Source organism: Camelus dromedarius, chromosome 8 (genome assembly GCF_036321535.1).
Source record: "Camelus dromedarius isolate mCamDro1 chromosome 8, mCamDro1.pat, whole genome shotgun sequence".
In the NCBI taxonomy this organism is placed as follows: domain Eukaryota; kingdom Metazoa; phylum Chordata; class Mammalia; order Artiodactyla; family Camelidae; genus Camelus; species Camelus dromedarius.
In genome coordinates this window covers 23,368,604-23,393,686 of record NC_087443.1, presented here as the reverse complement: position 1 = coordinate 23,393,686, position 25,083 = coordinate 23,368,604, and the positions used below count along the sequence as shown (strand labels likewise).

Sequence of the window (25,083 nt, the reverse complement as noted above, 5' to 3'; positions counted from 1 at the left end):
TTGGGGAGTGCCCGTCAACCTCATATCAATTAATCAGAGTTGAGTCTTGAGTCTCACAAGACAAAGCAGAAGTGCCTTTACACATCTAGATCAAGGGTTGGAAAACTACAGCCTGGGAGCCAAATCCAGCCTGCCACCTGTTTTGTAAATAACATTTCACTGGAACACATCCACGCCCATTAACTTACATACTGTCTCTGACTGCTTTCACACTATATCAGAGGAGTTGAGTAGTAGCAACAGAGCCTAAAATATCTCCTATCTGTCCTATCTGGCTTTCTTTACAGAAAAAAGTTTGCTAACCTATGAAGTAGACCATGGCTTTGTCATCTCCCAACCAAATAATATCTCTTACCAGCAGCAATGGCCCCCAAGTTATAGACAGGTGTATCCTCCAGGTGATGGGCAGGAAGTCTCCATGTATAGAAATCCCATGTTCATGTGCACTGGTGCTCTCATGGTTCTGATTTCAGGTTACAGCAGCTCAAAAAAAAAAAAAATCCATTTCCATAGTAAACCTGTGTGGGTCTCACTGCAAAGATCAACACTGAATAAAGACCCTCATCCTGGCCAGAACATTACCAAAGACATGAATCCTCCAAGAAAATCCATCACTACCCTCTACAAATTATTCAGCTCTTTGGGCTTCGATTTTCTTGTCTGTAAAATCAAGTTAGCCTAGCCTCCGTAACAGAATATTGTGAAGATCAAATGAGAGCAAACAAGAAAATACGTTGTAAGGTCATCTGTTGCAAGGTCTTTTGTAAATGTGAGAGGGAAATACAGTAACTTTAGAAATCACTGCATCACACTAGTTTTTACATTTAGCAAATATTCAAGACAATGTGGAGTCTCTTAGGTGATACCAGCAAAAAAAGATTCCTTGCCATCACTTGCCATCCCCAAATATCCTCAGTTGTTGCCCTTGGCACCAAACACCCTGGATATTCCCTTCATTAGGGCTCAGTCTTACAGACAAGAGAGAGCATCCACCCTTCTGCTGGGAACGCTCACCTTCTCCTGTGCAACAGAGACAACATCTCAGATGTTTCCCAGCTTTAAGCAAACTGAACAGGAATCCTCCTTCGAAGTGGTTTACTGAGTGATCCAGAAGCCTCCGAGACACCCTCAGAAACCTAGGTAAGTTTCCGTTAGAGTCACAAAGGCTGCTCCACGGGGACAGAGATGAGCCGTGTGCCAGACATGACAGCATTGTGTGTACTGTGCCACCCGCCACAGAGGGTCTCTCAGATCCCTCCAGCCTGATGCTCTGGGAGTAAACGAGCAGTAGTCTCTTGGGCATCATCCAAACCTCTAGAATTTACTGAAAATCAGATGATTATCTCTAGGCATAATGGCACTCAGAGAAAAAAAATGTTAGAATCCGTGAGTGTACACAGTGAGGGCATGATGTGGGTCTCTCTGTGTGTATGTATGTGACTATACAATTGCGGCGAATGCATAGATTGTGTGTGAGTGCCCAAGAGTTAGGATAAATGTAATCAAGATGCAGTATAGGGAAATGGTAAGGACTATTCATCCTGGAACCAAGTGTGCTCCAAATTTTAGAGTTGCCACTAGCAATGTACTTGTGGGCAATGTAGATTAGATCACAGCTCAGCAGAATATGTCCCGCTCCACCATCACCTACATGGGAGAACAGTCTTTTCTTGCCCTATTAAAGTTTAGTTTTGGCCATGAGACTTGCTTTGGCAGGTAGAATATGGGCAGAAATGGCAGTGTTAAGAGCTTAAGAGAAATGTTTTTGCTCATTTCTCTGATATCACCTGACATCTCCAAGAAAGAAGCCTGCCCTAGGTAGCCACTGACTGTCCATCTTGGGCCTCAAATAGGTCATATGGTAGAGAGCCATGCCAGTTAACCCACCGACCTGGGGGTTTTGTGAAAATGAGTGCTTGTTGCTGTATACTACTGCAACTTTAGCTTTATTTGTTATGCAGCAAAAACTGACTGATACAGGCAAGTTACTTACTCTCCCTATTTCTTCTCCAGGTAAATGGGGAGAACAGTGGTGCCTGCTGCAAAGGGTTGTCATAAGAATTAAATGAGCTGATGTATTTAAAGCACTTAGAACACTTCCTGGCACATAGTAAGTGCTTATGTAAGTGTTAGCTGCTGTTGTTGGTGTAAATGTATCAGTAAGCAGGTACCCAAGTGGGTAAGAGCGGGTGAGCATGGACTCAGGTGTGAGGCTGTGGAAGAAGAGGGAGAGCGAACGGGAGCAGGTGTGTAGGCATCTCTGTGCGCGGCGGGAACACGGCCCTCAGCAGAAGTACTCGTTGATCCGTCGGCCCGCCCTGGTCCCCAGAGCCTGAGAGTCCAGGCTGGAACGGGCGGAGAGGAGCCTGTCGGCCTCGCTGAGGCTCTGCTGGGACAGCTCCTCCGAGCCGTCCTCGCTGTGGCCCAGCCTCTCCAGGGTGACGTAGGCACCTGTGGCCTCGGCGGCGCCCCCGGTGCGGCACTTGCGCCAGCGCCTCCGGAGCGCGCCGCAGCAGACGAGCAGCGTGAGGGGCAGGGCGATGACGGCGGCCACGCTGATCACCACCACGTTGATGAGCCGCTGGGTGCCCTCGGCGTCCGCCACCTCGTCGGTGGAGAAGATGACGCACTGCTCCTTCCGGGGCACCAGGCCCCGCACGCAGACGCACGCCACGTACTTGAGCTTGGGTACCAGCCCGCGGAGGGTGACGCTGGTCTTCCCAGGCTGCACGACCACCCGCCGCATGTCGCGCTGCCCGAAGACCGCGTACAGGACACTGAAGGCAGTTGTGTTCCCAGCCTGGGGGGCCTTCCACACCAAGGTCACGCTCTGGTAAGTGTCTCCCACCACCTTGAGAGCGCTCACCCTCTGGGCCTCCTGGGGTCCTGCCTGCACATCCAAGTGCTCTCCTGGGGCCCCCATCTGGAAGTGCTGGAGGGTCAGTTGCTCCTTCATGTTGGGCACAGGGGGCCCAGTGGCCGGGGCAGCAGGCTCGGGGATGTGGGGGACGTGCCTGGCCACCATCTTATTGTAGGCAGCAGCTTCTGCCCCTCCACCTGTCCTTGCCCAGAGTGCTCCTGGGCTCCCGCTGTGTTCCGTGGACGTCTGGGGCTCAGTGACGACCAGGGAGATGAGAGTCTCAGAGGCTCCCAGGAAGTTCTTGGCCTGGCAGATGTAGTCTCCAGAGTCAAGGTGGGACACGGCAGGCAGGCCCAGCAGAGTCCAGCTCGTGCCGTCACCGGAGACTTCCTGGTGCACTGCGGGGAAAGAGGCACGTGTGGGAGAATGAACGGGCCCACCTGCCCCCAGTTTCCTCCCAGGGCCAAGTTCACAGCCCCAGGATTGTGCACATTCTGCCGAAGACCCTATTATCCTGAGAAAAGACTGGGTGTCATTGAACTTTTCTGAGATTAGCCAAGGGGATGGAGATCACCTGGGCTCAAATTTGGAGCCATCCAGTCTGAGGCAGAGTCGAAGAATGATCACCTCCTAAATCTGAGATGTCCCAGCTGTGCCTTTCAGGGCCCCGGAGTTCTGCAGGGCTGACCCCTCAGGAGCAGGGGGCTGGTGCTCTGGGGGTAGGGTGGGCTGGGTGAACCTGAGGCAGAGGCCGAGCTGGAGGTGCCCTGCTCACCCCTGCCCGGACCCGCTGCCACTTCAATCACAGCATCTTCAACCCTCTGGAGCTCCTCACACAATTTTGTTTGTACATTGATTTCAAACCCACGGTCCTAGAGCTACACTTGCCAACCTAACTGAGGGAGACACAGAAGAAAGTTGGGAGGTGTGGGAGGTTTCCTGGTCAGGTGCCAAGAAATTATTTCCCCTCCACCCTCTTCCTTCACGTAGGGGGGCCCATGACTCCTGCAAACCCCACTACCCAGTGCCAGGGATGAACTATCTCTATCTACACAGCAGAAAGGGCACTGACCGAGGAGTCGCCAGATTGGATGACTCCCAGCTCCTCCTTGTATGAGCTGTGCGATGTCGACCAAGCACACAGCCTCTCGGAGCCTCAGTTTACTTACACACAGAATAAGGAGGATGGTCAGGTTGTTCTTTGAAGTTCAATGACATTATGCACACAATACATTTAAGACATGAAGAGCTCAAAAGATGTTAACTCAGACCACTAACTACTCCTAGTGATACTGGCTTTTCATATTTGCAAATTGGAAACTTAACTGTAAATATTAAATATACTAAGAGAGTATCTTCTACCAGAAAGCCCACATTTTGTTCCCCTCGGAGTGGGCCCGAGTCTCTGATAGAGTGGCTGGTGGAATACGTAGGGTTGAGAGCCACTGTCATCTGAAGCCATTGTCCCCATGCCCTGCCTCTGGGCAGAGACGGGCCAAGTCCACTCAGACAGGATGAGAGTAAAGAGCCTTGCTCAGCCTAACTCCCTCTCCCTGGCTAAGCTGACACCACCCGCCCCATTTGGGATGCTGAGTGCTCTGCCCCAGTCCGGGATCTCAGCACAGCAGTCCCTGTAGTTCACATACCTGTACCGTTGAGTGGGTGCCCGTTGGCCCTGCTCCAGCTCATCTCGGGCCCAGGGACCCCGGTGGCCCCACAACGTAGCAATACTGCGCTGCCCAAAGGGGACCTGATGCTGGCCACCCCCGGACGGAGCTCCGGACTCTGGCACTTCCTCAGTTCCAGCTGGCTGAAGGCGACTCCGGCCAGGCTGCGCGGACTGGCACACCTCAGTCTGGCCTCTATGAAGGCCAGGTTTGGGGCCCAGCCCTCCAGGAAATGGACCAGGTCATAGAGTCGGCAGTCACACACCCAGGGGTTGTCCTGCAGCCCTGCAGGGGTGAGAGGGGAGGTGAGAAGTGAGCCCTAGACAGTCAGAACCCCAGACCCGGCTCCCCTCCCTGCTCAGGGAGCACAAGGCACACCCAGAGCTCAGAGTCAGCAGAACTGGCCGCCAGACCCAGCTCCTTGCCTCACTAGCTGAGCAACCAGAAGCCTTGTTCTTCATGCAGAATGACAGCATTACTTCCCTTTCAGGGTGGCTATAAGCATAAATAACGGTACATCACATTAAGCACTGGGTGAGCCATACAGCATGCTGACAAAATTGACAACCACTGCTGACACGCTCGGACTGAGCCTTTCAGACTCCCGGCCAGGCAGTGGGTATTTTTGCAATAAGTGCAGTATGCCCAAATCCATTCCTACAAGTGCTCCATGAGCCCTGACCCTTGACCCCTGTCTTCCCAGTGTAAGTGGCACTTTCAGCGTCACCCCAGCAAAGAGGGTGGCTGTTCGGAGCCATGGTCCCTTGGACACAGGCTCAAAGGACAGGAGTGAAGAGGCCAGGAAATCAAATCCAATGTTATATTCCAGCCCTCTTTACTTTAAACTTGAGCATCTTTGCAGAGCTGAAAGCAGGTCACTGCACCGACCGTGTCAATGAACCTTCAACAGGTTAGGTATCGTGTGTCCTCAATTCTAAGACACAATTCCTTTTCACATGTTTGCATTTCTAAAAGACAAAATGAGTGCATGTAATGTGAAGTCCTTTCTATCCCCCACAGATGGTTATTAACTTTGATAGTGTCTAATCAGTAGCATATTATGTTACATACATGTATTTGATGTATTTGGAAGGGGAAATGTCAAGGGGAGGTGGATTCAGATCTGCTTGTATCTGTGACTCTCGGGTCCTTTCGAGCACTAGCTGGGAAGGTGCCAGGTCCTCTTCCACCCCCGCTCGCTACCCCATCCCGCTGACTGCTACCCTGTGTGACTGGTTAGATGCATTTAGTGATACATCTGCACCCCGAGAGTCATCACTGCCCAGCTCTGGTGGTGAGCTACCTGGCTTTTACCCGTTACAACAGAGTCCCCAAAGAATTAATGCAAATAGCCAAATTAAAGGACGGTGAAACTGTTACCAGTCAGATTGGCAAAAGTTAAACGTTCTGACTACTTTAATTGTTAGCTTCATGAGAGAAGAGACTTTCATCCATCTTGTTCACTGCTGTATCCACAGCACCTAGAATTGAGCCCACACATTGGCTGGCACTCAAATAAGCTTGCAGAGTGAATACATGCATGGGTGGCTGCACACACCACTGGTGGCGGGTGGCCCATAACCTTTAAAGACTATGATTAATTTTAAAACGTCTAATGTGCACACTCCAAGACCTAACACTTCTCAGTTCCTATCCTAGAGAAACATTTGTCTGTGTGCACCAAGATGCATTGTCAAGAATGTTCCCTGTGGCTTCACAGGTGTTAAGATAATGGAAACAATCTAAAGGTCCATAAAAGGGGGAGTGGCTAAATAAACTGTAGTATAACTTATGATGGAATATCACAGCATAGTTTTAAAAAATGAAGTTGATCCATATGTAGTAACTTACAGAGATCTCCAAGACGTACTGCTGGGTGGAAAAGTTAGTGTTGGTTATTATATACAATCTGATGACATTTTATGTAAAACACGCAGCTAAAATTTCTGTGTGCAAGTATGTATATGCACACGTACATAAATGTATTGCACAAGATAGGGGACATGCAAACAAACATAGAAGTGACTACCTTTTAGGAGGGGGAGAAGGAATTGGATACGGAAGACGGCATAAACAGGTCTTTAGCCTTCTCTGCAATATTTTAAATGTTTACCTATATTCATGTATGAGTTGTGTAATTAAAATTAAAATTACTTTTCCAGAATGAGTCTATGCCCCCACCTATCACCCTCAGAGACAAGCAGGTACCTTGGGTGGAAAAAGAGATTTGGCCCCCCTGGGAAGCCATTGGGTTATTAGGAACAGGGAAGAATCAAAGAAAAAAGGGTCATTTGGTATAACCCATTCAACTCCGCTTTGGGAAACTGAGTCTCAGGGGGCCACCTCCTGGCTGCATGAACTGGAAGATCGCGTATACCTTATTTTCCTTATTTGTAACACTAGGTCAACATCCCTTGCCTGGGTTGCTCGACGTGGTGGTTGGAATATATAAATTTGATTTTCAAATAAGTAACCTTTTTTTTTTTTTTCCATAAAAGTACTACTCTATTCAGTGCCCTTTATCAGGTGAGAATGTCTGTAGGGTGGATGGAGCTGGAATGGGGCTTGCTGTTCCCTGCCCTGCTCCCAAGAAGTGAGGCTTCTAAATATTCCCTCCTTAAGAGACTCTCCAGGGCCTCAGGGCAGGAGTTTTTCCCAAACCACTCTAAGAGTGCTCCAGAGTGAACACATGCATGGGTGGTTGCACACACCACTGGTGCGGGGGTGAGAACTGGCCCAGCCCCTTTAAAGACTATGATTAATATTAAAATGTCTAATGTGCACACTCCAAGGGGTCCTGGGGGGGCCATTTGGTCTCCTGACGGACCCCACATGAGCCACGGCATTCTCCAAGGACATTTGCCAGGACGCCTCTCTTCTTACACTACCCATTCACCCCCCACCCCCCACCCTCCACCAGTACCCCACCATGGTACCCAGCCCCTCATGGGACTGGGACAGAGAACCAGCCTGTAGGACATGAGCTTTAGGCTCAGACCCACCACTTACTAACCCCCAGGTTGTGTTTGTTCATCTATGTTACAAAGGACACTGTACTTGTACCATCTACCCCTGGGATGTGGTGAGGGTCAAGTTCTCCAAGGGGCTGAGAAGGAGTTTAGTGCCACATTAATTCAGATGGCCAGGTGGGACTGACCAATTAGCAAAGAGCAGGGATAACCTTCCTTCCATGGATGTGTACCTGGTGCTAAGAGGAGACTCAAGGGGGAGCGGGATTCATGTGATCTGAAGGTTGTTGAAAGCTGGGTTCCCTGAAGCAGGCTCTGAGATGAAGATTATCACGCAGGGAGACATGGAGCTGTGATGCAGGCCTGGTGTACCCCTCTGGAGCTGAAACAGCCCATCAGAACTGCCCCAAGTGGCTGGGCCTTCAGAATCCTATCTGACAGGGCTTGGTGGGGACTGTGCCCGACAGGATGTGCAGCCTTGGATGAGGCTGCTCGCATCTGAGGCTGTACCTGACAGGGCTGACAGCTGCAGGCTGCTGCCAACAGCGCCCCCAGAAACTGGGCAGCCAGGCCCACCTGGATGGGGATCTGGGTGGCACAATGGGTGTCTGCCATGTGTACCTACTGTGTGCTAAGCTCTGTCTTCTTACCCACAACTCCAACCCTTTAAGCTAGATTCATTTACCATCGTCTTTTTTATAGAAGAGAACCAAGCACAGAGAAGCTATGTAATTTGTCCTGGGACACACAGCTAGTAAGAGGTAGAGCTGGGATTTGAACTGCAACAGTCTGGCCGGGAACTTGAGCTCTGAAGCCTACCAGTGTGTGCCTCTCACTCAGTCTTCACTCAAACCCAGAAGGCAGGTATGATTTCTATTTTCCAGGTAAAGAATCAATCCTCAGAGAGGCTTAGTAAACTTGCCTAAGGCCCCAAGGCTCACCAAGGCGGTTCCAAGTGAAGGATGCCATCTCTTACCTAGGACCAGCCTGGCGTGGTGGCCGGGAAGGAAGGGTCCGGCCTGCAGGCGAGCCCAGGTGGCGAGCAGCTCCTGCGGGAGCCTCAGCAGCTGGTTGCTGGAGAGGTCGAGGAAGGTGAGGTTCCCCAGGAAGCGCGCGGCCTCCGGCGGCACAGCCAACAGGCAGTTGGCCTGCAGGTCCAGCAGCCGCAGCTGGGGAGCGTCCCTGAGCGCCGCCCAGGGGAAGGCGGCCAGGCGGTTCCCGGGCATGCGCAGCTCGCGCAGGCGGCGGAGGCCCCTCAGCATCAGGGCGCTGAGCTCGCTGAGGGCGTTGTAGGGCAGCCACAGCTGCTCCAGGCGGCCCAGCGGCTTGAAGGCATCCCCGGGCACCCTGCGAATGGCCGTTCGCTCCAGGCGCAGTCTGGAGGTGTCCGGAGGGACAGACGCGGGAGGCAGGGTCATGTCAGGGTCGTTGCACACCACCGTCCTGGTCACAGAAATGGGGGTATTTGAGCAAAGGTCCTGTCCGGTCGCAGATTCCCCCTTCCCCGACCTCCTTTTCAGGAGTTTGCACGGGAAAACAGGACACCAAACCCAGGCTGTGGCGATCCCTGGAGATGGGCTGGGAACAAGCAGCCTCCTGTTTTCTCTTTGGGGATTTCCTGCTTTCAGAGCGTTTCCCAGGGGTCCCGGGGGGGCCATTGGCCATTTGGTCTCTTTCACTGGTCTGACGGACCTCAAACTTGAACTGCTATGTCCCGTCACAGCCCACACCACCTACAGGGCACTAATAATGAGTAGTATTCATAAATCCTGGGACCATCTTGTGCATTATCGCATTGCATCCGTGTGTTAAAAGCTATCTTTTGTTAAATTATACCTGTCTTTGTAACCGCTTCGGCTTTTCTTTAAAAAAACAAAACAAAACATAGCAAGGGCATCAGAAACACACAGGAAGCCTCAAGCCTCTCCTGATTCTGAGGGACCATGAAATGATCAAGGCATTTAGAAGCCAGGACTTTGCAGTCCCACAGCCGGATTCACCTCTGGGCTCTTTGCTTGCTGGCTGTATATCTTTGAGTGTACTATGTATAGCTGGGGGACGTCCTAGGAAGGGGAGGAGAAGAGGATGAAACTGCTCTCAGGGCTCAGATGGGGGGATGGGGAAAGTCAAAGAAGAGGCTGAAGATGGAGGAGGACTTGCTTGCGATGGAATGGGCACTCCTGGCCTTTCTGAGAACCCATAGAAAGGGGTCGAGGCTGAGGCTCCTGGGGGTAGGGCCAGAGGAAACCCAAAGTGGGAAGAGCATGAGGAGGCAGGTGCTCCCATCACAGGCAGGGTGGTAAGAAATACCTGGGATGTGGTTGGGTACCCCCGGGAGGTGAGGCAAGAGGATGGAAGAGGCCTGGGAAAGAAGGGGCTCGGGAGATAGAGAATGGTGGAGGGCGGGGGCAGGAAGGAAGGAGAGGAAAAGAAAGAAGTAAAGGGGAGACTTTCTGTGCCCTTAAGGAGAGTACCTCTCACAGCATCCTGGAGGAGGGCTCAGAAGGATTTCCTGGAGCTGGCACATCCATGCCCAACCCCACCCCATGTATGTAGATACCTGGTTCCCCTACAGAGCCACGGCCTGCTGACTGGAGGAAAATGCATCTCAGACCAGCCCCCTAAGATCCTTGGGCCTTGAGGTCCAGGGAGATGGAGGTCTCATCTGGCCACCACCTGAAGGCCCTGCATCCAACCCATCCCAGCCCAGCTGGGCTACCCACCCCACACACCTGGTGCCATACCTGGCTTTGCTGCCATCGCCCAGGACGTGGAGGCTGCAGCTGCACTGAGAGGGGCAGGCGTCCCGGGCCAGGGGGAGCCCTCCAAGGGCCAGGAGCCAGAGCATGCCCACTGCCACCCTCATGGCCCCTGGCTCCTCCATAGCCCGGGCAGGGGGCCTGTCCCTGACTGCTCTGTCCTGCCGGCCCAGCGAGCCCAGCAGCTGCGCACTGGCTCATCGGCTGCCCACACCCCCACCTGAAGCCACCGGATAAACACAGACAGGCTGGGGATTAGGGAGGGGATCCCCGGCCACAGTGCTCAGCGGCTTACTGCTTCCTGGAATCACCCAGTCCTGAAGATGGGAGTGGGAGGTCCTGTTGCATAGCAACAGCCCCAAACGCAGAGAACCCAGGGTACCGCAAGGTGGGGCAGTGGGCAGCTGCCCCAGGGCAAGCAGCTGCTAGACTAGCCAGCTGCAAAGCCACCCCATGCTGGCCAGGCTGCGGCTGCATGACCCCTTGGGTGCTTGGGCTCAAAGGAGATGGAGACAGAACCTTGGTCTCTAATAAGGGCCACGGTAAATTCTCTCCAGGGACACTATCTCATAGGGAAAAATCAATGAGATGAAGGCAGTGAAGGCATTAGAAAGAGCCCAAGTTCCAGGCCAGGCCAGCTGGGTTCAAATCCTAGCTCTTCCACTTACAGGCTGTTACCTTGGGTAAGCCACATGGTCTCTCTCAGCCTCTATGTTCTCATCTGTCAAGGGGAAGTAATGGTACTCTCTCAGGATGTTTATGAAAATTAAACCACCCAAGTTTCCCAGACCTTGACAGTCTGTGGGAACATAAGCTTTCTGGGGAGTAGTAAGAATCCAGTTTTGCTGGTGCTTCCAATTACCTGGTCACAGAGAAGTTCGGAATATTCAGAAATTTGGGGGTGACCTCATGGGCTCGTGAACTCTACCAGCCTGCTGCCCAAACAGTTGCTCCCTGAACACCCTGTGGACCTCTAGTCTCAGATCACTGCCATCTGAGCTGAGCCCTTCTGGGCATTACCGCCAGTGCCAAAGGCATTGCTACCAACCCGAGTTCTTGAACCCTTGTATCAATAGAAATTGATTAGAGGCCAGGGGAGAAATTCAGTCTTTACTGGGACTCGTGCTGCAGCACAGAGGAGGAAAAACAAGTAACAGGTTCCCTTGGTCCTTTCCCGAGTCGGAGCGAGCTGGTCCCTTAAATGGGGTGAGGGTAGGGGCGGGTTGATGGGTCGGGCAGGAGGGCTGGCTTAGGTAGTCTGCCCACCCCCTGGTGGTGCTGTGTGCAGGGATCATGCCCAGTACCCTGCTTTTGCTCCAGACACCTCAAAAGTGGCAGTTGGGTTTTGATCTTTTTGTATCTTGTTGTTCACAATTTGCCCCAACTGCAAATGTATGTGGTTGTTTTTAGTCTCGTATAGTTTCTTTATATTTTGTTGCTTGAGGAGATGTTTGTCCAGGTGCAAGCATTGCAGCAAAGGCACCCAGGTCCCAGGTCCCAGCCTGTGTCAGCATGAGGCGTCTCAGCCTGAGGGCAGAGTGCCCCTCTCCTCAAGCTGTCTCACTCCAAGGAGGGCCCCAGGGCAAGACCTCCCAGAGCTTTTAAAAAAGGCACGTCACTTTTCACCGATTGCCCCCATCCGCAACCTCATCCCACCATAGACAACCCGCATTCATTTTTCACATTTGACCCCAAGGCTTTGCCCTCCGGCCCAGCAGACCCTGCCTGGCTTCTTTGGCTTTTCTAGTAGGTTCCTCAGTCCCTCATGACCAAGGGCCGAGGCAAGCCTACACCGTGAGGTATGACCACAGCGGGTACCTGGGGCCCCATTGTACACATCAAATGCCTGTTTCAGGCCTGTTTCGACAATACTGGCTTCTAGGAAATACGGGTTCCCGTTCCTCCCTCTCTTCCTACTCAGCCAATATGATTTTCCCAGTGCTTTCCTCCTGCACCTCCTCCTCCCCAAACCAAAAGGCCAGCCGCATCTCTGGCTCTTCCTCCTTCTTTTGGGCATGCCTCCGCATCTCTCACCTAGCTAAACTCTCCCTTTCATTCCCCGCCCTGTCCTGCTTTCTCTTCTCCCTTGAAGTCTTTTGTGATCTTGCAGGCATGAACAAAACCTGCCACATGTTTCCAGTTATGGTAATGCAAGATAGAAACTGGGAAGGGCAGGGAAGACTGTGGTAACTGGGTTATCACAGAAGGCTTCCAGGAGAACTGCTGGCAGTCAGGTCAGCCCTGAGGGGTGGTTAGGCTTGGACAGCAGTGGGGACCAACAAGAGGAAGGGCGCAGTAAATGGATATTTAACAGAATAAAATGAGCTGCTTGACCAGGAGTCCCCAGGGGTAGGAGATTGGGTTTCTGTTCCAGCTCTATCCAGGAATCACTGCATGACCTCTGGTCAATTGTTAACTGCTTTGACCCTCGGTTTCCTCCTGTGAAATGAAAAAGATGATGGTATCAGTTCATGGAGTTGTTGTAAGAACCATCATGAGACCATTCAGCACAGTGCCTGCCCCTTAGCAAGCACTTAGCTAGATTGCTAATGTGCTCTGGGCCTTGGTTTCTTTATCTGAAAAATCTGGGAACTAGTTACATTGTTCTGGTCTTTCTCTCTCTTTCTCTCTTTCTTTTGGTTGGTGTTTCATGATGTAAATTTCACCATGAGCCAGTGGGTAACTTGGACCAAGACCTCATCTGTAGAAGCCAAAGGTCTTAGTGGGTCATGGGCCACTTAAAAAAAAGACAGCAGCCCCTCTGTCCCAAGTCAGGGCTTTGGGAGACGTTAATGCTTGTGTAGCTTAAGTGCTTGATGAAAGACAAGAAATGCAGCCCCAAAGGCTATATCCAGGTTGTATTTTTCTGACCGAGGCTTATACAGACCAGGGGAAAGGATGCTTACATTGAGAAGGAGGCAACTGAAATGACCCCAGGGGTCCCACCCCAGGGATGTAGCTGCAGAATCAGAACCAGTCTCTAGTCCCAGATGGAGTTCTTCCATGACAACAAGTGACTCCCCAACCATCATTCTTTCCCCACCATGTGAGCACGTGAACCGACCTACACACGTGCACACACAGGCACACACGTGGTCAGCTTGCCAGTACTTATGAACATGGAAGGGCCAGGCTCCTGACCCGTTCTCAGGCACAGCTGCAGCTCAAATCCCTCATTTTGCTCCCAACCCCTCCCTTGGTTATGCAATTCTTTTCTAATTCAGCTTTCCCCTGTACACCATTTGGATTCCGGGTCGTTAATCCGATGGGGCTGAAATGAATGAGGCGGGACTCCGCGCAGGCTTCACAAAGGCTGCACTGTCTGACTGGTGAATGGATTCCTTTAGCCTGGGCCAAGAGAACAATTGGGGGGATGGGGGTGCAGCAAAAAAGGAGCTCAAGGTCTAGTCTAGCATAATAACTTGCATGTGCCAGCACGTGGAATGGCCCTTTATAATGGAGGGGCCTGGCTTTGGGGAGCCAGAGAAGAGCTGGGTCAGCTGGGAGAAAGGCAGGAATGGCAGAGTCCAGGGCCCTGCCCACCGGTTTCGGGGAGCTGGAGGTGCTGGCTGTGGGGACGGTGCTGCTGGTGGAAGGTGAGCCAAGCAGGAGCCGGGGTGGAGCAGAAACTCCGCGGGCTCCCAGAACCCAGGCCACAGCTGCGGAGTTGACAAGGAGAGGTCCCCAAGCTCTACTCCTCTGTGCCTGACCCATGGGGTCTTCTGATGGATGTACCTGTGGGATGCAGCACACAGGCTCAGAGCCAAGAGGCAGAAAGCAGGCAAGGGTCAGGGAGGCAGAGACTTTGAGAGGGTGGTATCTCCCCAGGACATGACCAAGAAGCAAGCCTTTTCACATCCCTCCAGCTGGAGAAAGTTAAGCCCACTCCCTGGAAGTCCTGCTAAGTGTCTCGTATAGCATCAGCCCCCTGGTAGGCTCTGGAGACATACGGCTCTGCCACCTGCTGGCTATGTGACTGTAACCAAGTCACTTGAGCTCTCTGATCCTCTGAGCCCTGACATGCCAGGTGGGTGGTGGTGAAGGTTAGACGGGACCAGAATAGACAGACACCAGGGGATTTAATTTCATTCATTCCCTTCCTCTCTAGCCCCACCTGTGACCTCCACCATCTCTATCCCCTCGGCCATAAGCACTTCCACTCTAGGGGCGACCTGGGTCCATGAGGTGCGAGCTTCTACCCAGAATCCCTAAGATGCTCACTGAGGCCAGAGCTGGGATGGCAGACCCTGGAGTGGAGTGGGCCCAAGACTAGGTTGATAGGGAACATCAATCTTGTTCAAAGCAGATCTGGAGAAATAATCAACACATTTCCTCACCCAACGAGAACTGACAGTGGAGAGGGAGTGGCAGCCACTAGGCTGGCCTGGAGGGCTTTGTGATGGCGTTGGCCTGGACACCACTGTCTGGTGACCCCAGCCCCTTTTCCTCTCCACGGGCAGCCCTACCATCTAGCGTCCCTCTAGGTCCTCAACCACACCTTGAAAGTTTACAACTTTATGTTTTTGCACATGCTGTTCCCTCTTTTGAGAATGCTCTTCCACACACTGTCCTCCTAGTAAACGCTTACATTTGGAAAGCAGGGTCCTTCCCCATTCCTCCCTTTAGCTGAGAGAAGCCAAGGCTCAGAGAGCATAAGGGGCAGCAAGTGAGTGATGAAGCTGAAATTCAAGGTCGAGTCTGTCTGCCACCGGAGACAGCCTTCAAGTTCACCTCGCTGCCCCCTTGTCCTGGGAAGCTCCCAGCTCTGCACTGGCTCCTCCTCTTCAAGGCTCTCCCTGATGTTGTCCCATAGCCCCTGGAGAAGGCATTCTGGAACTTGAAAGACCTGAGTTCAAGTCCCAGCTCCACCACTTACTAGCTGTATACTCAGCGTTAGGGATCTAGCATCTCTGAGCCACAGTGTCTCAGCTGTAAATGCGGAGGAAAGCGTCCAGATGAAGACTGACCGAGAGGATTTGGCACGGGGCAAGCGCTCAGCGGCTGCCCATGTTATGACTGTTCTGCTGCACTTTGTTGGTTTTCTTCCTTGTCTGTCCTCCCATCAGACTGTGAGTTGGTGGAGCACAGGGTGTACATCTCACGGCTTGTGGTATCGGAGGGCCAGCTCGCCTCGTGGTTGCTTGACGAGCTGCAGTGAGATGGATGCTGAGTGTGAAGGGGGAGGGTACCGAGGTTCCATCCACCCCGTGGCTCCTCATTCTGGCCCCAGGTGCGCCTCTCCAGCCCCGATGCCAGCTCTACCCTTCCTTTCAGCTCTCTCCGGTCTCAGCCTCAATAGCCTGACCATCCTCTCTTTCTGCAAGACCCCGGAGCTGCGGACTCCCAACCACCTGCTGGTGCTGAGCTTGGCCCTGGCGGACAGCGGGATCAGCCTGAACGCCCTCATTGCAGCCACATCCAGCCTCCTCCGGTACCAGCCCCCTCCCCAGTCCCTGGGCTCTGGGACCTGACCTGGGCACTGGGTGGCAGGCCAGAGGCCGCTATAGAAAACTGTAGGGGAGAGAGTGGGCAGGCTGAACTAGGTTAAATCTGAATTCCAGACTATTCCTGTAGAACCACAGCCGATTTCTAGAACACAGGAGATGCTCGGACCTGGGCAACAGAGCTGGCTGACGGTGGGGATTAAGAACATGAGCTCTGCCACCAGACTGCCTAGCGTGGGATCCTGACTTTGTTATTTCTACCTCTCAGCTTCTTCATAAATTGGATATTATGACCTAATTCCTCCGGTGGTTAGAAGCATTGATTTATCATTTGTAAATAAAACAATGCTCGGCCCCTAAGAAGCTTTAAGTAAGTGTTTGTGAAAGCAGTCAAGATTTGGAGAAGTGTCTGAGATCTCCTTCTGTGCAAGCCAGGACCTCCCAACGTGGGTTTATGGAATTGTCTTCCTAAGCACAGGACGTTCCTGTGGAGGCCGGAGTCCACCTGGGTGTGAATGCTCAGGGCTGAGCAGCCTGGAGGGTCTGAACCAGGGAGGGCTTCTTGCCCTGGTGGCCTCCTGCCCCTGCCCAGGGTGGGGGAGGCCCCAGTTTCCTCTTTGCAAAGCCCTTTTCTGAGGATCTGAAGGTGTCTTCCAAGCTGCAGGCGTGGAGGAGGGCAGGGACGGGGTGGGGAGGGTCACTGGGGCCCCGTGTCGCCCACAGGCGCTGGCCCTACGGCTCAGAGGGCTGCCAGGCTCACGGCTTCCAGGGCTTTGTGACGGCGTTGGCCAGCATCTGCAGCAGCGCAGCCATCGCCTGGGGGCGCTATCACCACTACTGCACCCGTGAGTCTTTGGGTTCCCACCGTGGAGGGACATCCACGTACTGAGGGTCTGCTCAGTGTTTCCCAGTTCAGGGGAGTGTGTATGGGGGTAAGTGTGCATGAGTGTGGGGTGTGGATGCTCAGGAAGGGAGGGAGAGGGGGACAGTGCAAGAGAGGTGCTGAGACACGTGCTGGGAAGGCTGCCTGTGCGACTGCTGCTGCCTCAGGCAAGTCAGGGGTCCTCTCTGAACCTTAGTCTCGTCCTCTGGGAGATGATTTTTGTAACCAAACTCACAGTTTTATTTTGAAAATCAAATGAGATCATGGATACAGAAAATACCCTTGAAGACAGTCACTGTTGGGAGGCAGAGGTATGTGTGTGGGTGTGTAAGTGTGTGTGTATAACTGGGCACGTGCCTTTGCACCTCACACTTCCACAGAGCCTTTGCCATGCAAGGGTTTAATGAAAATGAGTCTGGCTCTAGATTTTCCAAGCTGTATTGTCAAATTCCATCTTCATAATTAGCTATATCAGTGTACCACCTGCGCTGTTATTTATCTGACTTTTTTTTAAAAGTGAATCATTTTTAAAAATTTAAATACCTTGCTTTAGTCTTATTCTAAAAAAAAATTGGGGAAATCACAACTTTAATGTCCCTATAATTTTAATGCACATTAAAATAAAAAACATGTTTACCTGTAGACCACCTAGAATCCCACTTACCACAGAGATGTGTAAACCTGCTCTGGGGGCCCGTGGCTCAGTCACCACTCACAGCAAACGCTCAGTCTGCAGACTGGGAAGAAGAGGCTCAGAGAAGTTAAGTAGCTTGTCCCAGGTCACACAGCTATAGGGGTAAGGGCTGGGATTGGGCATGGCCTGGGTGCCTCCACAGGGAGTCTCTCCTTTTGTCTCCTGGGCTCTGAGTCCTGAACTGTGGACCTACCTAGCACGGAGGCGACTCTGGGGTCCAGGGCTAGCATGGCCTCAAGCCCTGAGCATCACTCCTTTGGAATCACAGATCTGTCCTTGCCACAGACACACACAGCCCCCTGCCCTCAACAAAGTCACATACTTCCTTCCAGGGCAAAAAAAAAAATGTCTTCATTCTTATCCTAACTCCTATCGGGCAGGTTAGCCCCTCCCACCCCTGGGACCTGACCTTGGACCTCCTCTCCCACCTCTGCCCCAGCCCTGTCCCCAAATCTCCCTCGCACCATCACACACGCACGTGCACGCGCACACACACACTCTCACATGTGCACACACGAATGCACACCTCCTTAGAAAACAGAAGGCTCTTTGCTTTAGTATAGAGCAGTTAATCCCTGTCCCAGTGGCCTCTAGATCAAAGCCCTTCTGGGCTGGAGGGCACAGAGGGGCAGCAGGAAAAGAGGGAAAGGGGAACAGGGTGTGAGCTCATGTCCATTTGTGGGTGACCTTGGGCATGCCACCTTAGTCATCTGTTTCCAAAGCTGCAAAGACAACACATTGGTCAAGGTGGATATTCACTATTTTGCCCACAGCTGGGGGAGCAGGGGGTTGCTGTCTGCTCAGGCTGCAGAAACAAAATACCCTAGCCTGGGCAGTGTACACGACAGAAATGGGTCTCTCCAGATCTCTCACGGTGCTGGAGGCTGGAAGCCTGAGATCAGGGTGCCCGCACGGCTGGGCTCTGAGGAGGGCTGTCTTCCTGGCTTGCGGATGTGTGCTCACGTGGAGGAGAGCGAGATCATCTCTCTGTGTCTCTTCTTATAAGGGCACTAATCCCACCGTGGCGACTCCACCCTCATGACCTAATTACCTCCCCAAAGCCCCACCCCCGAATACCATGACTCCGGGATTAGGACTTCAACATATAAACGGGGGTGGGGGGGACATAAACATTCAGTCATAGCAGGGGGACACATCCAAGCAAATTCCATCTGCCCTGGGGTCTTGTCTACAAAAGAGCAGGACCAGAAAACCCCTAGACAGAGGAGGCACCTGGGAAAGGCACTGTGAAGCACTGGATGAGAAGGGCTGGATGAGGCTGTGAAGGCCATAGGTAGAAAGATCATGGAGGAGGTCGGGTCAGTGGGACTGGTCACACCAAAAGATGCTGTCGGGACCCAGCTTCTGCCGTTGGCACTGAGATGGGGCCCCAACCCCGAAGTCGAGTTCTCAGAGGGTATCTTGGAAGCAGAGACAGTGACCAGTCCCAAATTCTGCCGCCATCCCCCATTATGAGTGTTCTGAACACTCATCACCTGGACCACTGTCTACATTTCTTCCCCAATTTGGCTTTGAGAAGCACACCTGTCTCTTCTAGATGTGGTATAGAGCGTCTCTAGGAGACCTTCACCATCCATCATCTCTTTTTTTCTTCATCGCAATTGTCTGAGGCAGGGATTATCATTTCCATTTTGTGAAGGAGAACATTGAGGCTCAGAGAAATTCCTAACTTGCCTGAGGCACTGCGGTATTAAGCATCAGAGCTGGGATTTAGGGACATTCTGTGTGACCAGGGAGTCCATTTTTTTCCCTACTCTGCCAAGCTACCCCCTCCTCTCAATCAGCCTCCTCCCGTGTCCCATGCAGGCAGCCGACTGGACTGGAACACAGCCGTCTCCCTGGTGTTCTTTGTGTGGCTGTCTTCCACCTGCTGGGCAGCCCTGCCCCTCCTGGGCTGGGGCCACTATGACTATGAGCCGCTGGGGACGTGCTGCACCCTGGACTATTCCAGGGGAGACAGGTGAGGTGGGGAGAGCAGCTTTGAGGCTCCCTTCTGACGGGAATCTTGGCTTTGAGCCTGTAGGACAACAATGTCAGCTGAAAATCCAAATGGGGACATGTCCACATTTGCCAGTCTCAACTCCTTAGTCATGGTGCCCACATGCAAGCTGACAGTGGGACTGAGGACAGCCTATTCTGAAGACTAGCCAAGTGATGGGAATGTTATGTAAACTGGGATGCAGAGTTGGGCCCAAGAAGGGGTACTATTCAGGGAGCCACTGGCCTGTGTCAGTTATAACAGTGGCTGAGCCCCATGACCCTCTGTCATCTTCGGCACAGTTGGCTGTCCCATCTCTGACTCATCACCTTCTACAGGGTGCCATATCCTTGGCTGGATAGATTCAGAGAACGTTAAGGTCTTTGCATTGGGTGGGCCCTCCTTAGTGTAGAGTTCGGTCCTCTGAACTCCCTGAGTGTCTACTATGATCCAGTCCCTGGACCAAACCCTGGAGAGACCGGAGTAAATGCATGATGGCCCCGCCCAGCGTGGAGCACGTGTCCAGCTCCGAGGGGAGTTCAGCTGGGACCCGGGAGCACCCACATTCTGAACACTCATCTGATGGGGCCAGTTCCCCGAATCTGACTGTCTAGAGCTAAGTCTGATGGGCTTTCTGGGGCAGCTGATCACCTCTGAGAGGCCATCTTTCCTCGTCTCTCCCGTCTGTCAGCAGAAATTTCACCAGCTTCCTCTTCACCATGGCCTTTTTCAACTTCCTCCTGCCCGTCTTCATCACGGTCATATCCTATCGGCTCATGGAACAGAAACTCGGGAAGGCTGGCCGTCCCCCGGTAAGGACCGACTCCTAGAGCAGGAGAAATCTCTCTGTCCCTCTCAGGGACACCAGGGAACGTGAATGATGTGACAGCAATCAGGGGTTTTCTGTGTTTTCAATGATGAGAAAAAATGCAGCTTTCATAACGTGGAGACGGGGTGTTAGGGCAGGAACACTCCCTCCCGTTGCTGGGGATCGCCCAGATCTCGGAGGAAGGATCAGAACCGCTCAGACTTAAAATAATTAGAAATAGCAGAGTTGGATCAAACCCAGGTCTGGGACTCCAACCACCCACGTGGGCAATCATAGTGCATAAAAGAAATACTCTCTCTGTTGAGACACCTAATCTGCCACATTTTTTCCAATGAATTGGAAAAGTGCTGTGCAAATCGATTTTAGCTGGAGGCCCAGGTTCCCTTCAGTCACAGAACGAGGGAGGGGACTGTGCTGGGACCAGAATCTCATCTCCCGTCCCCCGGGTTCCGGCTCGGTGCTTCGGCAGCTCATCAGCACTGCCTTGTCGGTGGTGCTCCGCGCTGGGCCCGCCCCAAGCGCTGCCTGGGTGTTCAGAGTCGCCACATCTATTGGGGGTTCAAGCGACCAAGAGACAAGGCTGGCGCACGGATTTTCTCATTTTTCCGGGTTGACTTTAAACCATCCGTTCCAGTAGCATCAGCAGAGGTCGCCACGCATTGTCGCAGGGACTTCAGCTGCGAGCTTAAGTCATCGTCTTTGTTACAGGGCGACATGGTCAATAAGAAAATAGTCACTGATTTTTAGCGTCAGAATTTTAACATCTGAGTGTGTGTGGGGGAGCGGGAACCTAGCTAGCAATTTCCATCCTGAAATTAGAGCGCAAGCCCTGCGCCCTCCTGTGGCCACAGGTGGTACCACATCACCTGCTGCCTGCTTATATCTCACAAGGTGGGAAGTGGCCCCTTGGAACACAGGACAGGTTGACAGGCCAGTGGCTGCAGCTGCTGATGGCAAGCTGGTTCTGGGACGGAGCTGTGAGGACAGCTCAGCCTGGGGACACACTCAGACACACTTACAGAGCCCCAGAGCTCAGACCCGGAAGGAAGCTCATTATCCCCCCAAGTCCCTGCCTCCAGGCAAGTCAGGCATTAACAGACCACTTTACAGGCAAGGCAACTGAGGTCAAGTCAGCTAGAACGAGAGGCCTAGAGTCACACATTTTAAACAGAAGAGAGACTCATCTGGCCCCAGGTTCCTCAGCATCTTCCCACAGCCCCGCCGGGTGCCGACTTGGTCCCCAAGCCTCGTGGGGCTGCCAGCCACCGGAGCTCATTGACACCTCCCTCCTGCACCCGTGTTTCCCCAGGTGAACACCATCCTGCCGGCCAGGACGCTGCTGCTCTGCTGGGGCCCCTACGCCCTCCTGTACCTGTACGCAGCCATCGCGGACGTGACCTCCATCCCCCTCAAGCTGCAGATGGTACCTAAAGCTGAGTCTGCTCCACCTTTGTGTCTCCGTTTTGCTCATCCTTTTTTCCTGGCTTTATGGCCTCCCCGGTAGCTTCTCTCTTTCTCTTGTCTTTTGAATGCTCATAACGCACTGGGTATTTGCTTGCTCCTCTGGCCACACAGCGCCACTGTCTAGGCCTCATGTGAGATGGCAAGGACAGCCAGCCAGATGGTGACACGTACACTCTGGGGCCAGGGGCTGAGACTGGTGCCTGGGGAGGAGTGTGTCTCCACATGTCACTTGCCAGCTAGTCAGAGAAGGCTTAGAGGCTGCGGAATCAAGCCAAGGACAGATGCTTGGCGGCTGGGGGGATGTCAGGGTGGGGTTCGGGGGCTGTGACACCAGTTGGGACCAGAGAGAGGAGAGGAGGCTCTGAACTTCTCTCCTGGACTCTTCTGTCACAACAGGTGCCTGCTCTCATCGCCAAAACAGTGCCCACGATCAACGCAATCAACTACGCCCTGGGCAGTGAGATGGTGCACAGGGGAATCTGGCAGTGCCTCTCGCCGCAGAGGAGACAGCGGGACCGAGAGCAGTGAGCCTCTCCGGGGGGCTGCTCAGACCCAGGCCCACCCCGGCCACCCTGGGCTGAGCCCCACGCGTGACGCTGCCCCCGGGATCCTGCCAGCCAGGCTCCAGACACTCATCCACTATCCCGGATGGCTCGTTGAGCCTGGCCCCGGGCCGGACACAAGGGATTCAGAGAGAAACCAGGCTGCGTGGAAGGAGCTGGGGCTTTGGAGCCAGACAGTGCTGTGTGCCGGTCACAGCCCTCCACACAGAGGCTGAGAGATCTTGGGAAAGCCACGCTGTCTGAACTGAGCTTCCTGACCCCTAACATAAGGATAGTAACACAGACCTCAGGTCTGCTGTGAGGCTTGAACATGCTAACGTGTACGCACCACACACATAGACGTTGCTCATTAAAAACAGCTGTTAGGACCCAGAATCTTACATAGAAAGGGCTGAAAGGCCCGGCTTTACTTGTGGAGGCTCAGCCTAGGCGGACGGTGTTCAGACAGCCACTTATTAAATCATGGTCTCTTGCAAGCGACTTACTCTTCCTGGGTATTGTTTGCCTACCGGTGAGGTGTGATGGCAGTAACGGTGACCTGACCATGCAGAAAGGACCAGAATGTTACCCGGTGCACGCTCCCCGAGAGCTGCCACCAGCACTCTCTGGTCAAACACAGCTAGCCACTCATTGCTTAGCTGCCAACATTGAAAAATCAGGACAATCTATTTAAAACTCCAGACACCTGAAGATGAGGCCCCATCCCCACCACACGGAGGAGGTTCCAGGATTGGCTCAGGGTGGCTCTGCCCTCTGCCCGGGGCATGTGCTCTCCCGTCAGCAGCGGCTCATGCATTCCACCCAAAGCCTGTGGGCATCTGAGTTTGAGACACCAACACTGGGGTTCCCATCTCTGGACGTCCATCTGCATCTCCAGAGTCAGCGCTTCAGGGACAAGGTGTGACAGGTGCACAGATGTGGGTGGGCCTGTTTCCTTAGCTAAAGGGAAGTGGAGATGGTTGCAGGGTGATCGAGGGCGCTACAGAAGGTCTGAGGATGAACGCGGACAGCTGCTCCCAGTACCGCGGAGGCAGGGAGCCTGAAAGCCAATCCCTTAGAGCTGAGGGGAGGAGGCGCCAAGCCCTGCGGGCTGGGGAGGGTGTTGGGAGGAGGGTGACCATGAAAACAGCATCTGGGTCCCTGCAGACCAGGACCTGGCTCTCAGCCTTGCAATGCAGGGAATCAGACCACATAAACATAGCTCACAAGGAGTCCACACAGTCAGAGGCCGGGCAGTCATTTCGCAAAACCAGGTGGGGTGGGGAGGGGAGGGGAGGCAGCCTTCGCACAACGCTGTTTCCTAGACCACGATGCCAGGTGCCGTGGAGACCAGACGCCACTTGGCCTCACTCCAGCACCCGCACAAGGTCCTTGGCTTAGGCCCTGGAGTGGGGGCCTTGAGGGGAAATCCAGGGCCTGAGCCAGGCTCACACGCAGACTGAGTGGGTGGCCAGGAAGGCGAGGGGGACCAGGGCCCAGAGATGCTGACTCTGCCCCCATGGCCCAGGGATCTTTAAATTGTCTTCATCGGGGACCCGCCTTTCACATCACCGTCAGAGACACTAAGTCCCTAAGGAGGGACGAGGCAACACAATGGGAAGAGAGGGGAGACGACCCCCAGACTCCAAGAGAGAGAAGGGCTGGAAGGTGAGAGGAGGCTGAAGACACCCAGCCAGTGTCCCCAAACAGATCACGCCCCTGGCCTGCGCTCAGAGGAGAGGAGGGGAGGCAGGGCGTGGAGGAGGACCGCGTTAACACAAGCCCTGCATCCCCAGGTCTGCCTGGAGCAGGGAGGTTCTGCTCCAGGCTGGGCTAGGTCAGCAGGAGATGAGGGGGGCTGACAGCCCCCACCACCCCGGGGGAACGACCAGCGCCCCGCCTGAAGCTGTTTGCTCAGAAGCCCCAAGTCTACCCACACTCTCGAATCTCACTCATGGAACGGGTTTAGGGAGCCTTGTCACCTTTAGGTTTTTCTGCCTTTCAGGACCTTGAGTCCCCTGTGGACACTGTGCAGGGCCCCTCCCCTCCCTCTTTCCAAACAACCCTCCAGCACGCCATCCCGCCCTTCCAGGGAGCAGCTCAGCCTCTTCCCTGAGATCCCCACTGGGACGGTTTTCCTGGGAAGAGGAGGGGCTGTGTGCCTGTTTGATTAGCAAAAAAGAAAATATTAAATTAATAACGAGTTCATACTGTACAGCACAGGGAACTATATTCAATACCTTGTAATAACGTATGGTGAAAAAGAATATGAAAATGAATCTATGTATGTTCACGTATGGCTGAAGCATTATGCTGTACACCAGAAGTTGACACAACATTGTAAACTGACTATACTTCAATAAAAATATATATATTTAAAAAAAGAAAATATAAATTAATTATGACCTAAAATGTCTATATTTTCTCTCAAAAATAAGGGGATTTTTCGAATTTTCCAGATTGAGAAATAAATTCAACAACGAAGCAGTATGCCTCATTTATTTCTATCTTTCCCCTTACCACGAAATTGGAAGAATTTCTGCCATTTTCCCTGTTAAAGACACTCCTAGTTCAATTTACTCAAATACAAGTTTACTCTCCCTCCCACCAAACTGCCTCTTGTATTATTTTTCCCATTCCAGTAAATATCATTACTATCTGTACTGTCGTATAAGCTAAATGAAGAGAAAAAGAGGCGGGGAAGCAGCAATGATCTGATGTGAGCATAAATCCTTACCTGGCAGATAAGGATGGCGCAGTGCCTAGCTTCTACCACAAGGTGGCAGTGCTAACTCAATGATTCATTTATCCTGCGCTTCCAGCCCTGGGGCGGAGTCGAGGGGGCGTCGCTTTCTGAAGAGCCTGGGGGTTCCCCGACAGATCCCTGCAGGATCCTCAACAAGCTTTCTTTTCTACTGTTGCTACAGTAGCCTGACGTCTAGTTGTTTTCTACTTCACATCAGGATGTGATTT

The 25,083-nt window shown here is 53.0% G+C and overlaps 2 protein-coding genes across 4 annotated transcripts; one reads left to right on the top strand and one right to left on the bottom strand.

The window, feature by feature from the left end:
* Window positions 1-2,122: 2,122 nt before the first annotated feature.
* Window positions 2,123-10,362, bottom strand: LRIT1 (leucine rich repeat, Ig-like and transmembrane domains 1). Its single transcript, XM_010984081.3, has 4 exons — window positions 10,241-10,362; window positions 8,473-8,939; window positions 4,507-4,812; window positions 2,123-3,258 (listed from the first exon to the last, which is right to left on the bottom strand). Exons 1-4 carry the CDS (start codon window positions 10,360-10,362, stop codon window positions 2,285-2,287), a joined length of 1,869 nt encoding a protein of 622 aa, XP_010982383.1. The 3' UTR covers window positions 2,123-2,284.
* A 3,410-nt stretch (window positions 10,363-13,772) lies between these two features.
* Window positions 13,773-22,181, top strand: RGR (retinal G protein coupled receptor). 3 transcript variants are annotated; one of them, XM_010984078.3, is made up of 7 exons: window positions 13,773-13,851; window positions 15,530-15,683; window positions 16,408-16,544; window positions 19,104-19,257; window positions 19,970-20,087; window positions 21,414-21,527; window positions 21,965-22,181. In XM_010984078.3, the coding sequence occupies exons 1-7, from the start codon at window positions 13,773-13,775 to the stop codon at window positions 22,094-22,096; spliced, it is 888 nt and encodes a 295-aa protein (XP_010982380.1). In that variant the 3' UTR covers window positions 22,097-22,181. The 3 variants fall into 3 exon arrangements, with proteins under 3 accessions (XP_010982380.1, XP_010982379.1, XP_010982381.1); XM_010984077.3 differs by having other exon boundaries at window positions 15,530-15,686; window positions 16,423-16,544; XM_010984079.3 differs by lacking the exon at window positions 21,414-21,527 and having other exon boundaries at window positions 15,530-15,686; window positions 16,423-16,544.
* The last annotated feature ends 2,902 nt before the right edge of the window (window positions 22,182-25,083 follow it).